Source organism: Scyliorhinus torazame, chromosome 7 (assembly GCF_047496885.1).
Source record: "Scyliorhinus torazame isolate Kashiwa2021f chromosome 7, sScyTor2.1, whole genome shotgun sequence".
NCBI lineage: Eukaryota > Metazoa > Chordata > Chondrichthyes > Carcharhiniformes > Scyliorhinidae > Scyliorhinus > Scyliorhinus torazame.
The window spans coordinates 73,537,832-73,553,659 of record NC_092713.1 but is presented as its reverse complement, the minus strand read 5'-3'; the positions used below and the strand labels follow the sequence as shown (position 1 = coordinate 73,553,659).

The following is a 15,828-nucleotide window of genomic DNA, read 5'->3' as shown; positions in this document are numbered from 1 at the left end:
CCCATCAGTGATGTCCAGGGCACTGGTCTCATTTATGGGACACCCAAATTGATTTTTTTTATGATTGACAAGTCCCTCCTCCCTGATGGCAGTTGAATACTCGGCAATTGTCATCTTTGACCATATTCCTCATTTTGTTGAATTTAGTTTTGATTTTAGCCCTCTCAAACGCCCACCTTGGAGACTAGACACTACTTTGTTGTCCAATGACAAATTTGGTGAGCATTTGTCTGGTGCCGTAGCAGACTTTATTAAGCTCAATGAAACAGAGTAAATATCTCCTTCAACACTCTGGGAAACCCTAAAGACCATCATAAGGGGAGGGGGGAGAAGAGATCTCATATAAAGGTCACATCATGAAAGTAGAGAGAGTGGAACGACAAAGGCTAGTGGACTCCATTTTGGAGATTGACCACCAATATTCACTTGCCCCAACGCCAGATCTATTGAAGCACAGAAAAAATTTACAACTCCAATTCGAATTGATATCTACGGACAAAGCTGAGCATCAGTTCCAATGTTCCGGGGCATCTTCTAGGAACATGGGGAAAAGGCAGGTCGTTCTCTTGCACATCAGCTCAAGAGCAGACTGCCTTCCGAGGATACCCTTTAATTCAGAAAAGGGTAGGTAACTTAGTGTCAGTTCCTCTCCAGTTTAATGCAGCTTTCAGTTCATATTATCATAAGCTATACGAGTCAGAGTCTCCTCCAAACACTTTAAGGTATGAAGAATTTTCTAGATAGTCTACACATCCTGGCCATTGAGGAAGGCAGGAGATAGGAACTAAAATCTCCCTTAAGCCCAGAAGAAATAAAGAATGTATCGAATGGCAACAGTCTGGCAATGCCCCTGGTCCTGATGGCTTCCCAACCAAACTTTATAAAAGGTTCTCAGAGCAGCTCACGCCTCTTCTATTGGACATGTTTAATGATTCACTATCTGGGGGGGGGGGGGGGGGGGGGGGGTCCACTACCTCTGACCCTCACTCAGGCCTCAATTCTTGTGCTCCTTAAAGGGGGGCAAGGATCCAGTAGAGTGTGGGTCACACCAACCCATTTCACTTCTTTACACAGGCGTTAAACTACTGGGTAAAGTCCTGGCATCCTGAATGGAGCCCTGGGTCTCAGTTGTGTCAGAGGACCAGACAGGCTTTATTAAAGGCAGACAGTTGTCGGCCAATGTCCAATGCCTCTTAAACATGGTCCTTTCCTGCCCCTACTGCTCGGGAACCTGAAGTCATGGTATCTTTGGATGCTGAAAAAGCATTTGATAGAGTGGAATGGAATTACCTTTGAGATTTTGGGGAGATTTGGTTTCGTCCCTACATTTTCCTCCTGGATTCGTCTGATACACAATGCCCCTAAAGCCAACATCCATATGAATACAGTTGCCTCAGAATACTTCCCGTTAGGCAAGGGCACTAGACAGGGCTGCCCCATTTCTCCATTGCTCTTTGCAATAGATATTGAGCCCATCTTGATAGTGTTGAGGTCACCAGATGGGTGGAAAGATATACACCGGGAGGAAATGGAGCATCGGGTCTCATTCTACGCTGATGATCTACCTCTATACTCCTCAGGAAACAACATAATGAGGACTCATTACAGCATTCGGCACCTTTTCAGGCTAAAAATTAAATGTGGGTAGAAGTGTCTTCCAATGAATCCATCAGCCAGAGGGGCTCAACTTAATTCACTGCCGTTTCGTCTTTCGCCCTCTAATTTCAATTCCTGAGGATCCGAGCAGCCCAGAACAGGGCTTTGCGTCACAAACTGAACAATTCAAGCCTCATCGGTAATGTTAAAGCAGATTTACAGCTGTGGAGTAATTTTCCTTTCACTCTTACAGGCAGGATCCAAACTATCAAGATGAATGTGCTCCCAAGATTTCTATTTTTATTTCAGTGTATCCCCATTTTTTGCCCAAATCATTTTTTTATTAGTTACCGAATTCATTTTCGCTTTTATTTGGGCAGGCAAGAATCCCAAAGTCTGCAGCTCTCTGCTTCAGGGAGACAGGGAATCAGGAGATTTGGCCCTCCCGAATCTCCAGTTATATTATTAGGCTACCAACATACAGAAAATCCTGCAATGACTTAGTGACCCTGGCTCGAATTGGGGTAAAGTGGAGGCTCGGTCTTGCATTACAATCTCCTCCCCATGTGCCATAATTACTGCACCGCCACCCTTCTTTCCTGCGGGTCTTTTCTCGAGTCATGTGCTGATCGCCTCCCTCAGGATTTGGAAGCAGTTCCAGAAGCACTTAAATCTGCTCTCACGGTCTTCGCTTGCCCGGATCTGCGACAATCACTTCTTTGTGCCTTCGGGCTTGGACCACCCATCATTTAGGTCTGGGGGGGGGGGGGGGGGGGGGTATAGCCTTATTTTTGGATCGAGTAATGGAAAAATGGGCTGGGGAGCTAGGCCTGTACTTATTGAGGAGGTTTGGAGGGAAGCCCTCTCTAGGATAAATTCCACTTGATCTTGCTCCAGACTGAGTTTGATTCAGTTCAAAGTATTACAGAGAACTAAGGCGAAGAGGAGTGGATTCTTTTGAGATGTTGAGAACAAGTGTGATCACTGCTGACTTACACCAGCTAACCACATGCATATGTTTTGGTCTTACCCTAAGCTTGCTGGATACTGGGTTTCCTTTTTTTTTACAATATCTAAGATTTTAGGGGTGGCCCTCGAACCTTGCACGCTGGTAGCAATATTTGAAGTCTCAAACTCTCCAGCATTCCATTCAGGGGTAGATGTGGATGTTTTCGCCTTTCCCTCTTTAATAGCCAGGAGGCGAAGACAGCTTAATTGGAGGCCCCCCATGCCACCTAAAGCATCCGCATAGATGGAAGATGATGTTATTCCTGCATCTGGAGAAGATTAAATATACACTTAGAGGCTCGGTGGGGAGGTTTTATCAGAGATGGTGGCCATTCATCTCTTTCTTTAAGAACTGGACACGGTCGAGAGTAGAGTTAGAAGGGGGTTAGTTTAAATATAATAGTTGCTTAAAGCAATGTATTTGTTTTTCACTTCTTTGATTCTATACCTATATTATACAGCTGCTGCTTCACTGCTCCAGGGTCCCAGGTTCGATTCCGGCTTCGGTCACTGTCTGTGCGGAGTCGGCACATTCTCCCAGTGTCTGCGTGGGTTTCCTCCGGGTGCTCCGGTTTCCTCCCACAGTCCAGATGTGCAGGTTAGGTGGGTTGGCCGGCCATGGTAAATTGCCCTTAGTGTCCAAAATTGCCCTTAGTGTTGGGTGGGGTTACTGGGTTATGGGGATGGGGTGGCGGTGTTGACCTTGGATAGGGTGCTCTTTCCAAGAGCCGGTGCAGACTCGATGGGCCGAATGGCCTCCTTCTGCGCTGTAAATTCTATGATAATCTATATACTTCTTCGTCAATATTGTTGTTACTGTTCATAAACTCAATAACTATATATATTTTTTTTTAAATCTTCCCAACTCGGAACACATGGTGATATCTTTCTGGTGTAGTCCTGCAGGCCCAACGTTGCCTTGGACTGTGAATATACTAATCAGGACCAATATAAAAGCACTACATTTCACTCAGTGAAGCTCCAAATATTGCTAGGTTTACAAAAGTGATCTTTTGGGGATAAAGTCAAGCTTTTAAAAATAAATAGTACAGGTCCGATATCCAAAATCAATCAGGCCCAAGACTGTGGCAGATTTCAGATCACCACCGGATCAGGTGAGAGCAGGCAAGTGATAAAGGTAAGCATGTTACTTTCAAGTTTCTGAACTGGCCTGAGGTTGTTCCATCTTTGTTTCGGAGATTAGCAATCTCTCCTAATTATTTGTGCTGATCATACCGTGCTGATCAGTGCAGCACGGTAGCACAGTGGGTAGCACAGCTGCTTCACAGCTCCAGGGTCCCAGGTTCGATTCGCGCTTTGGGTCACTGTCTGTGCGGAGTCGGCACATTCTCCCCGTGTGTGTGTGGGTTTCCTCCGGGTGCTCCGGTTTCCTCCCACAGTCCAAAGATGCGCAGGTTAGGTGGATTAGCCATGATAAATTGCCCTTAAGTGTTCAACAAGGTTAGGTGGGGACTTCCGGTTGCGGCAGGGATGAGCTAACCGCACGTTTCGGCGGCTCCAGCTCCGACGGAACTTCAGGCTCTTTTAAGAGCCCCAATGGGGACTTGGACGGCCGTGAAACCCGGTGCGAGGCGCGAGGGAAGGGAGTCCCCCCCGAACGACGGAGGGAAAAACCGGCGGCGGCGGCTGCAGCCCGAAGAATCTGCAGCCAGAAGGTCAGAGGGAGTGGAGCAAAATGGCGGCGGAGACAAATGGGTTGCTGCTGCGGAAATCCAAAAGGAAATGGCTAAAGAGAGGGTGGTCGGGGGCGGAATGCGACGCTGGGGGAGCGAGCGGGAGCGCGGAGGCGGGATATGGGACTGGCATAGAGAAGGTAATGGCTAGTCGACACGTGAGGGGGGCGGTAGCCCCCCAGTGAGGCTGATCACGTGGAACGTGAGAGGCCTGAATGGACCGATAAAAAGGGCCCGAGCGCTCGCGCATTTGAAAGGACTAAGGGCAGACGTGGTTATGCTCCAAGAGACGCACCTAAAGGTGGCGGACCAAGTTAGGCTAAGGAAAGGATGGGTGGGACAGGTGTTCCACTCAGGACTGGACGCAAAGAACAGAGGGGTGGCCATTTTGGTGGGAAAACGGGTAGCATTTGAAGCAAAGAACATCGTAGCAGATAGTGGAGGTAGATATGTAATGGTGAGTGGTAGGCTGGAGGGAATGGAGGTCGTGTTGGTTAATGTGTATTCCCCAAATTGGGACGATGCGGGGTTCATGAGACGGATGCTGGGGCTTATTCCGGACCTGGAGGCAGGAAATTTGATTTTAGGAGGGGACTTCAATACGGTGCTGGACCCGGGGCTAGATAGATCCAGCTCAAGGACTGGAAGAAGGCCGGCAGCGGCCAAGGTACTTAAGGGGTTTATGGACCAAATGGGGGGGAGTGGATGCATGGCGATTTCTTAGACCCAGGGCTAGGGAGTATTCCTTCTTCTCCCACGTCCATAAAGTGTACTCCCGGATAGATTTTTTTGTTTTAGGAAGGTCGTTGATCTCTAGGGTGGAAGAAGCTGAATACTCAGCCATAGCGGTTTCGGATCATGCCCCACATTGGGTGGACCTGGAAGTAGGAGAGGACAGGGAGCAGAGAACACTCTGGCGATTAGATGTGGGACTGATGGCGGATGAGGGAGTGTGTGCAAGAGTGAGGGGGTGTATCGAGAGATACCTGGAGGTCAATGACGACGGCGAGGTCCCTGTGGGAGTGGTCTGGGAAGCACTAAAAGCGGTGGTCAGAGGAGAGCTGATTTCTATTGGGGCCCACAAAAGGAAAACAGAGGCCAAGGAAAGGGATAGATTACTGGGGGAGATTTTAAGGGTGGACAGGGAATTTGCAGAGACCCCGGAGGAGGAGCTGTACAGGGAGAGGAGACGACTCCAGACCGAGTTTGACCTTCTGACCACCAGAAAGGCGGAGGTACTGTGGAGGAAGGCACAGGGGAGGAGGTATGAATATGGGGAAAAGGCTAGTCGCCTGTTGGCGCACCAACTGCGAAAGAGGGCAGCAGCGAGGGAGATAGGAGGAATTAGGGATGAAAGGGGAGACACTGTGCGAAGGGCAGGAAAGATAAATGTGGTGTTTAAGACCTTTTATGAAGAACTGTATAGGTCTCAGCCCCCAGAGGGAGAGGAGGGGATGCGGCAGTTCCTGGACCAGTTGAGGTTCCAGAAAGTGGAGGAGCAGGCGCGGGCAGGCCCTGGGGGTGCCGATTGAGGTGGACGAGGTTATTAAGGGACTGGGAAGCATGCAACCAGGGAAGGCCCCGGGGCCGGACGGGTTCCCGGTGGAATTCTACAGAAAATATGTGGACTTGTTGGCCCCGTTGTTGGCGAGGACGTTCAATGAGGCCAGGGAAGGGGGGATACTACCCCCGACAATGTCGGAGGCGACGATATCGCTAATTTTGAAGAGGGACAAAGATCCGATGCAGTGTGGGTCTTATAGACCTATTTCACCATTGAACGTGGACGCCAAACTGCTAGCAAAGGTGCTGGCATCGAGGATAGAGGACTGTGTCCCAGGGGTGGTGCACGAAGACCAGACAGGGTTCGTAAAAGGGAGACAATTGAATGTTAACGTGCGACGGCTATTAGGGGTGATAATGATGCCCTCAGTGGAGGGGGAGGCAGAGATAGTGGCGGCAATGGACGCAGAGAAGGCATTTGATAGGGTGGAGTGGGAGTATTTATGGGAAGTGTTAAGGAGGTTTGGGTTTGGGAACGGGTTTATTCGCTGGGTTAGACTACCTTATGGGGCACCGACGGCAAGCGTAGTTACAGGTCGACATAGATTGGAGTATTTCCGATTATATAGGGGAACAAGACAGGGATGCCCGCTGTCTCCATTGTTGTTTGCGCTGGCAATTGAACCTCTGGCCATGGCGCTGAGAGACTCCAGGAAATGGAGAGGGGTGACGAGAGGGGGAGAAGAACACAGAGTCTCGTTATACGCGGATGACCTATTGCTATACGTGTCGGACCCAGCAGGGGGGATGATAGAGGTTATGCGAATCTTGAGGAGGTTCGGGGAATTTTCGGGGTATAGGTTAAACATGGGGAAGAGTGAATTATATGTGATACATCCAGGGGACCAGAGTAGAGAGATAGAAGGCTTACCGTTAAGGAAAGTGGAAAGAAACTTCCGATACTTGGGGATTCAGATCGCTAGGAGCTGGGGAACCTTGCACAGACTTAATCTGACACGGCTGGTAGAACAAATGGAGGAGGACTTTAAGAGGTGGGACATGCAGCCTTTATCGCTGGCGGGCAGGGTGCAAGCAATTAAGATGATGGTCCTCCCGAGGTTCTTATTTGTATTTCAATGTCTCCCTATTTTAATCACCAGGACCTTTTTAAATAAAATAGATAGGAGCATTACGAGCTTTGTGTGGGCAGGGAAAGTTCCGAGAGTAAGGAGGGGGTTCCTTCAGCGCAGTAGGGACATAGGAGGACTGGCACTACCGAACTTGGGAGATTATTATTGGGCCGCCAATGTGGCAATGATACGTAGATGGATGATGGAGGGTGAGGGAGCGGCGTGGAAAAGGCTGGAGAGAAGGTCCTGTAAAGGGACGAGTCTAGAGGCGCTGGTGACGGCGCCGCTACCGTTCTCACCGAAAAAGTACACCACGAACCCGGTGGTGGCGGCAACACTGAACATATGGGGACAGTGGAGTCGACAGAGGGGGGTGCGGGGAGCACTGGTGGGGTCTCCTATCAGGAACAATCATAGGTTCGCCCCAGGAAGAATGGATGGAGGATTTCAAAGCTGGTACCAGTTGGGAATTAGGAAGGTGGGAGATTTATTCATAGATGGGACTTTTGCGAGCTTGGGAGCACTGGAGGAAAAGTATAAGTTACCCCGGGGGAATTTCTGAGATATATGCAGGTGAGGGCGTTTACTAGACAACAGGTGAGGGAATTTCCGCGGCTCCCGACACAGGGGATACAGGACAGGGTGCTTTCAGGGGTGTGGGTCGGAGAGGGCAAGGTGTCAGAGATTTATAGTGAGATGAGGGAAGATGGGGAGGAGTCGGTGGGCGAACTAAAAAGAAAGAGGGAAGAAGAATTAGGAGAGGAGATAGGAGGAGGGTATGTGGGCTGATGCCCTAAGCAGGGTAAATTCCTCTTCCTCATGCGCCAGGCTTAGCCTGATTCAATTTAAGGGGCTATATAGAGCACACATAACGGGGGCAAGATTGAGCAGGTTCTTTGGAGTGGAGGACAAATGTGGGAGGTGTGGCGGGAGCCCGGCAAACCACGCACATATGTTTTGGGCGTGCCCGGCACTGGAAGGGTATTGGAAGGGAGTGACGGGAGTGATTTCGCAGGTGGTCAAACCAGGCTGGGGGTTAGCTCTATTTGGAATTGCGGAAGAGCCGGGAGTGCAGGAGGCGAAAGAGGCCGATGTCGTGGCCATTGCGTCCCTCGTAGCCCGGCGCAGGATCCTACTCATGTGGAAGGAGGCGAAACCCCCCGGACTGGAGGCCTGGGTAAACGATATGGCGGGGTTTATTAAACTGGAGCAGATAAAGTTTGCCCTGAGAGGATCGGCTCAAGGGTTCACCAGGCGGTGGCAGCCATTTCTCGACTACCTAGGGGAACGTTAGAGGGAAGACGGATGACCAGCAGCAGCAACCCAGGGGGGAGAGGGGGGAGGGGGGGCTCAGTTGAGTATAGGTCAATAGAGTACGAGGTTTTGTTACTTGTATATTATTATTATTATTATTGTTAAAAAGTTTAAAAATTTCTGTTTTGTTACTGTTATCGTTTCGCTTGTTTTGTAAGCGGGAAAAATGTTGCTCAGGGAAAACAATTTCAATAAAATATATATATTTTTTAAAAAAACAAGGTTAGGTGGGGTTACTGGGTTACGGGGATAGGGTGGAAGCGTGGGCTTAAGTAGGGTGCTCTTTCCAAGAGCCGGTGCAGACTCAATGGTCTGAATGGCCTCCTTCTGCACTGTAAATTCTATGATTCTATGATTTGTCTTAACCAGCGAGACATTCTCAGTGACGAGAGTTCTTCATATTTAATTTCCAGGCTAAGGGTGCCATAAATACTGTTCAATCATTACAGTGAGCTCACGGATGTGATTCATGTAAGCACCCACTTGGACCACATATTGTATTTCAAAGAATTTACTATTATTAATTTTTTCTCCTCTTTTACGCTGTTGCATGGACTGAGAGAAAGCTGTCTGGGTTTTGGACAATATCGGTTTTCAGACAGCTGAACTTGGGAGTACTGTACCTGTATCAGAGCAGGGGTGGTGGTAGCAAAGTATATGTAACATTTTCCTGGTCAGTTTATCCACACCTGCATTATTTCAAGAATCATACATTTTTAAATCTTACCAACTGTGTTGGTGTCTTCAACTACCACTTCCACATTTCTGTCACGGTATTCCACTCTGAAATTTAGCATTCTTGGTTGTCTTTCTACAATTGGCCTGGATGGTATTATGGGGCAGATAGCTGGAGAATTGGAAGAGGAGGAGGAAGAAGGTTGGCTGGTGGGACCGTACACTGGATCCTGAGATGTTTCACCACTAACAAACTCACTGCAAACAGAGTAAAAGACATTTCAAAGATAAATGATAAAACAGATTAAAATGTTTACAGTATAACAGCAATGAGAAACGATTCTAATCCATAGAACTATCACTGGTTAATTTCAGTTGTAAATAGCTGCTTCTGTAATAAGTTATCTCCATACTATGCATTACAAATATTTGCATCCCAATACATATATTTCACTTAAAACTGCTTTTGGGCAGCCAGGTGCAATGCTGGTCAAATCATCAACACACTGCAAGATCACTGAGTGCCTAAGACAGAGATAGATAGGTTCTTGATTAATAAGGGGATTAGGGGTTATGGGGAGAAGGCAGGAGATTGGGGATGAGAAAATATCAGCCATGATTGAATGGCAGAGCAGACACGATGGGCCGAGTGGCCTAATTCTGCTCCTATGTCTTATGGTCAAGATGGTGAAAACAGGATTTTGTACCCACATTTTTTTGATGACAAGCTTCCAACCCCAGCTGGTGGTGATTTTTTTTCAAACTATTATAAAGTACAAAATACCACAGGACCCATTTATGAATAAAAATAAGCACCAAGAAAATAGCATGAAATAAATCACATCTTTTATTATAAATTCATAACTATTTACACATAATATACATTTAAGCACAGAGGTTTAGACATCTTCACAATAAATTTCAAGTCATGAGACAAGATTAATTTCCTCTACTGTATGATTTATTTTTACAATTAAGCAACCAGCTCGTGAAATTTGGTATGTGAAGGAATTTTACGGACTTATCGCTTTCTAAAATCTAGGAAAGTTTGTATTTTGTAATTTACAATTTAAATTTTAAGTCAGGCTAAACAAGCTTCCAAGAGGCAGCTACAGTTCGTTAATTAGGTAGCAAGTTCAAATTGGTTTCTCTAGTCAGCAGTGCCGGACTCAGCTCTTTAGAATTTCAACTAGTATAAAAACAGGCGGTCTTGCTAAGCGCACCATTTAAGCTAGCTACTTCAAATTTGGTCCATGGTCATGGACAGGAGGATGTGACGGAGTGATACAGATGTGGGGATCCCGAGCCTTAGCCCTTGCAATTGATTAACAGGTTCGAGGCTCTTACAGCTTGCGTGGACGAGAGAGGGACTGCAGGGAGGATGAGCAAACTGTCCCTTGCTTACATCCATGAAATCTTAATCGCAACAAATGCAACACTTGCTCTTTCTCCTTTCCACTGTGCAACACCCCTAATGTTCCTTCCAGCTGAATCTGCGATTTACATACCTCTTTCAATTTGGTAAACTTTATTCATTGCTCACAATGTGGTCTGCTCTACTTTAGGGGGAACAAATACTGATTGGGTGACCACTTTGTGGAACATCTCTGTTCAGTCCACAAGCATGATCCCAAACGTAATGGCACCTGTCATTTGAATTCTCCTCGCATGATGAACTCTCTGCCTTTGGCCTCCTTCAGTGTTCCAAAAAAGCTGAATACAAGTTTGAGGAACACTGAATCTTTCAATTTGGCACTTAAAAGCTTTTGGTTTGACAAGGTGCCACATAAAAGACTGATCCAGAAGGCTAGAACACAGGGGTGGGGGCAGAGTACTAGATTGGATTGAGGATAGGCTGACTGACAGAAAACAGAGGGTTGAATCTAAATGGAAAGAAGATTCAAAACACATCGAGGCAGAGGGATCTGGGTGTCTGCGTTCATGAAGAATCGCAGAAAGTACTGCATGTAATTAAAAAAGGGAAATGGAATGTTAGCGTTTATTACAAAAGAACTGAGTGCAGAACTGTGGCGGCACTGTTGCTAGCACTGCTGCCTCATAGCTCCACGGTCCCGGGTTCAATTCCGGCCTCGGGTGGCTGTGCGAGTGGAGTTTGCATTTTCTCCCCATGTCTGTGTGCGTTTCCTCCGGGTGCTCCGGTTTCCTCCCACAGTCCAAAGGTATGCAGGTTAGGTGTATTGCCCCCTTAAGTGTCCAAAGGTTCGGTGGGGTTACTGGGATAGGGTGGAGGCGCAGACTTAAGCTTAAGTAGGGTGCTCTTTCCCAGGGCCGGTGCAGACTCAATGGGCCGAATGACCTCCTTCTACACTGTAAATTCTATGGAAAGTAGAAAAGTGTTGTTGCAATTGTACAGGGTGTTGGTGAGACCTCATCTGGAGTATTGTGTCCAGTTTTGGTCTCCTTATTTGAGGAAAAATGTGGTGGCATCAGAAGAAGTTCAGAGGAGATTCACCAAATTGATTCCGGGGATGAAAGAGTTAACATCCAAGGAGAGATTAAACAGTTTGGGTTGAGATTCACTGGGGTTTAGAAGGATGAGAGGGGCTCTGATTGAGGGATACAAGATACTAAAAGGAATTGACAAAGTAAAAGTAGACCAAATGTGCCCCCTTGTAGAACAATCTAGACTGAGAGGTCACAGATATATGTTGAGAGGCGGTAGATTTAGAACTGAGTTGAGGAGGAACTACTTCTCGCAGAGGGTGGTGAATTTGAGGAACTCACCAATCCATGAAGGGCAGCACGGTAGCATTGTGGATAGCACAATTGCTTCACAGCTCCAGGGTCCCAGGTTCGATTCTGGCTTGGGTCACTGTCTGTGCGGAGTCTGTACGTTCTCCCCGTGCGTGCGTGGGTTTCCTCCGGGTGCTCCGGTTTCCTCCCACAGTCCAAAGATGTGCAGGTTAGGTGGATTGGCCATGATAAATTGCCCTTAGTGTCCAAAATTGCCCTTAGTGTTCGGTGGGGTTACTGGGTTATGGGGATAGGGTGGAGGTGTTGACCTTGGGTAGGGCGCTCTTTCTAAGAGCTGGTGCAGACTCGATGGGCCGAATGGCCTCCTTCTGCACTGCAAATTCTATGAAATAGTGCAAAGGAATCTGAATCATTAGATGGTTTCAAGGAGGAGGCAGATATATTTCTAGAGAAAAAAATGGGTTAAATGGATATAGGGGACATATAGGATGAGGATTTGCGACCAGGAAGAGATCAGCCTGATTGAATGGAGGAGTAGGCTCGAAGGGTTGAATTGCCTACTTCTGCTCCAAATTCCGATGTTCCTGGTGTGGCAATAATTTAAGAACATAACTTCTACTCCCATGTTGTCTCCTCTTTCTTTGGAGGTTTTTGGTTTTATTCTATTCATTCCTCCTCTCGACACATCTTTTATTTCTTTACCCATTACCACTTCCTTTGGCCTTGGACTGCCAATGCTTTTGTCATGTAATCTCGGTCTTCCACCATATCACAAAGCCTTTCATATACACACCCTTTCACTTGCTTAAAACCCATTACATTTCTAACTTTACCCAGTTCTGATGAAAGGTCATCAAGCTGAAGTATGAACTCTGTTTCTCTCTCCACAGATTCTGCCTAGCCTGACTGTTTCCTGAATTTGTGGTTTTTAAATCACAAATATAAATATTTGCAAAACCATTTATAGCAGAACAATGAAGATAAAATGTTAAGGTGAATATTTATACAAAAATAATCCCTGTTTGGAAAACACCAGTCTCGAAGACTCTTGATAAAAGTTAAATTTTCTAAGTCCAGATAACATTTTTTGAAAACGTTAACACTTCAAGAACTTCAAAATTTGTGCTGGAGCCCTTAACATATGAAAAAAAAGAAAGATTACTTACCTCTGTAAAATGCCATTCTCTTGTGGAATTATTCCATTAATAGCCGCCTGCAAATAAAAGGTTTAAATGTCAAAAGGCTATCATGACCATTGGATGTGGCCGAATAAAACTCTAGGATGTGAACATTCCAGTGCCAGATAATGGTAGAGTTTTGGCAGTCATTCCCATTTCTCCCACTGTTAACGTTGGGGCAGCCGAGAAAGAAAATGTCAGGAAAGCCTAGAGAAAAACAGGAACTGAGGAAATGCTATCCTTATGGCACCATTTATTGGAAAGAACACATACCTACTGTTATTAAGCCATAAAAATGTTCCAACCAGACTTGCAGGCACAAATGGATTTATGGAATTTTACAACACAGCTGTCTTTCAGCTCACACATGTGCTGAAATCAAACTGTCAACTTATCCCATTTCCCTGCCCTTTGAATTGTCTTTTTCAAAATATTCATTTCACCGCTAAAACCTATTCATAATTACGTATTCACCAATGCTACTGGAAGCAAATTCAATGCCCTTACGACTTCCTGCGCGAAATAATTCTCCTAATCTTTTCTATCAGTCTTTCGGTTACCAACTCACTGACCAGTCAGAATCATGTTCCCCTCTTTACCTGATCAAAAAAATCTTTTGAGAAACTGAACAATTTTTAAACCTTTGTTGTCTAATTGTAAAAGTCACAATTTCATTTGTCTTCCTTTCGAAGAGTTTCTTAGCTCTACAATGTTATAATCTTAGTAATTTCAGGGGTCAGCTGGACATGACAGAATACATCTGTAACATATTTTCAAGATTCCCTAAAAGTAGACACAATGGGCTGTAACATCCATGCTCCAGTTACCTCTCAGAACCACGATAAGCATTTGCATGGCAATTGCTCAGAAGTGCTAACTTCCTCTGGGCAATTGTGCTGCACTATGAACTATTCAAAAATGTGACTTAATAACTAACTTTGGATCTCCAAGGGTCCACGCAAGTAGTTAAAAGAAATAAAACCTCTTCTAACTTCTGTGCAAGTATTTTAAACACCCAGAATGATGCCACATGGGAACCCGCCCACTCTCACACCCTGCCGACTAACCATCCCCACATGGTATTCCCCACCCCTGACATCCCTATGGGATTCCCTCCTCCCCCATACACACAGGCCTGATTCCCATCCACGGACCTACCCTAGATCAGATTCGACCCAGCTGGAACCCCATCTGACCTTCCTCATTTACGACTTCAACAACTCCTTCCCAAATGTCCACTCCCCTCACTCCTATCGATGGCCAATATCTAACCCTAACCACTCCCAATCCTCCCCCCTCCCTCCAACTCTAATCCACTTAACTTGCACACTTACCTTCTCCTTGGCCTACCAATTTCAGTCAAACCTTTAAACCTTCTTGCTTTATGACAGCTAGTGCTGTAAAAAAGGGGCATGACCACCTTCATTTCGACTCTCTTAGACATGACACTGGGCTGCCTGGATGTAGTCTATCCGGCCTGAATTGGAAGGTCGGATGAGGCGGGCAAAGAAGAAATTTGGCAACGGTAAGTGACCATGGAGTGGCAATCTGATGCTGATTGCCACTCCAAGGAAGTTACAGCCCAATATTTTTCCTGATGCCTAACTAAATGTTTTGCATAGCATGCCAGCATTATCCCTTTATTTCCTGTGAAAGTATGTCTGTCATTACATAAATCATCTGCTGTTTGAACCTTTTCCATTGTTCGTCTTCAATTTTTGTTAGTTCTCTTTCTATCTCACTGAAATTAGGTGCAATGCTAGAACCCTGAGCACCCTTTACCGACAAAAAGTCAAGACCAGTCGAATATTTCACTGCTCAACTAATTAATAAAATGAATAGCTTTTTAGGCTCTGCTTCAAAACATCTGAAATGAAGTGTTTACATGGATACACATATTGCACTTCTATATTCAAATCAGCTCAAGTTTCCACATACAAAATACAACAATTTTCTTAGTCGCCAATTACTCTCGCTTTGCACACACATTGCATAACCACTTCCCTTCCTTGATTCTATAGAATTCATAGAAATCGCTACACTGCAGCAGGCCACCATTCGGCCCATCGAGCGTCTGGTCACATTTCGCATATTTACTGAAAACATTAGAATACAAGATATATTTGTGCCTGTAAAGCCATGTGGAGATGCCGGGGTTGGACTGGGGTGGGCACAGTAAGTCACCTGATGAAGGAGTTATGCTCCGAAAGCTAATGATTCCAAATAAACCTGTTGGACTTTAACCTGGTGTTGCAATACTTCTTACTATGCCTGTAAAGGTATAGGGAGGAGGGGGGGAGGGGGGGCGGTTTATAGTTAATCTCTTTGTGCTTAATAAGGTTTTATTCCTTTAGTTAAAATCAACAGACCTGCAACTCTGTTCATCCATGGCTCTAAACAAACAGGGTTCCATTGAAATCGGACTGTCCAATAGTATCAGCTGGGATTGTAAGTGACGTAATGTGCAATTCATTTTTGGCACATTCTCTCTCACTGGCATGTATGGCTGTCATGTGACAAGTGGAATGCCACAGGGGTCAGTCCCATAGAGATAAACTATTTATAATCTATATCAATGATATGGATCTATGTTTGCTAAATTTGCTGACATCACAAAGAAAGGTAGGAAGATAAGTTGAAGAGGACAGAAGGTGTATGCAAGGGGACAGATAGGTTAAGTGAGTAGACAAAAAAATTAGCAGATGGTGTGCAATATTAGAAAATATGAATTTGTCCACTTTGAAAGGAAGAATAGAAAAACAGCGTATTATTTAAATGGAGAGATCACAGAACTCTACACGAGGGGGATCTGGGACTTCCTCAAACACGAAACACAAATAATATGTAGATACAGCAAGTGATTAGGAAAGCAAATGGAATGATTTTTAAACATTTTTATTCAAATTTTTAATATTTGAACATTTTTACAAAGAATAAAGACAAACCCCTGCCTTCCCCACCCCTCAAACTGCCCTCCTCACCCCTTGGCGGCAACCAGATCCACAAAGTGTAAAA

The 15,828-nt window shown here is 45.8% G+C and overlaps 1 protein-coding gene across 3 annotated transcripts in view; it reads right to left on the bottom strand.

The window, feature by feature from the left end:
• faf1 (Fas (TNFRSF6) associated factor 1) overlaps window positions 1-15,828 on the bottom strand; it is a 612,606-nt gene that overhangs the window by 560,152 nt on the left and 36,626 nt on the right. For all 3 annotated transcript variants that reach the window (XM_072510911.1, XM_072510913.1, XM_072510912.1), the window contains exons 3-4: window positions 12,802-12,848; window positions 8,973-9,178 (exon numbers count right to left, since the gene is read on the bottom strand). In XM_072510911.1, coding sequence (XP_072367012.1) covers window positions 8,973-9,178; window positions 12,802-12,848 — 253 coding nt within the window. The remainder of the gene's footprint in view (window positions 1-8,972; window positions 9,179-12,801; window positions 12,849-15,828) is intronic.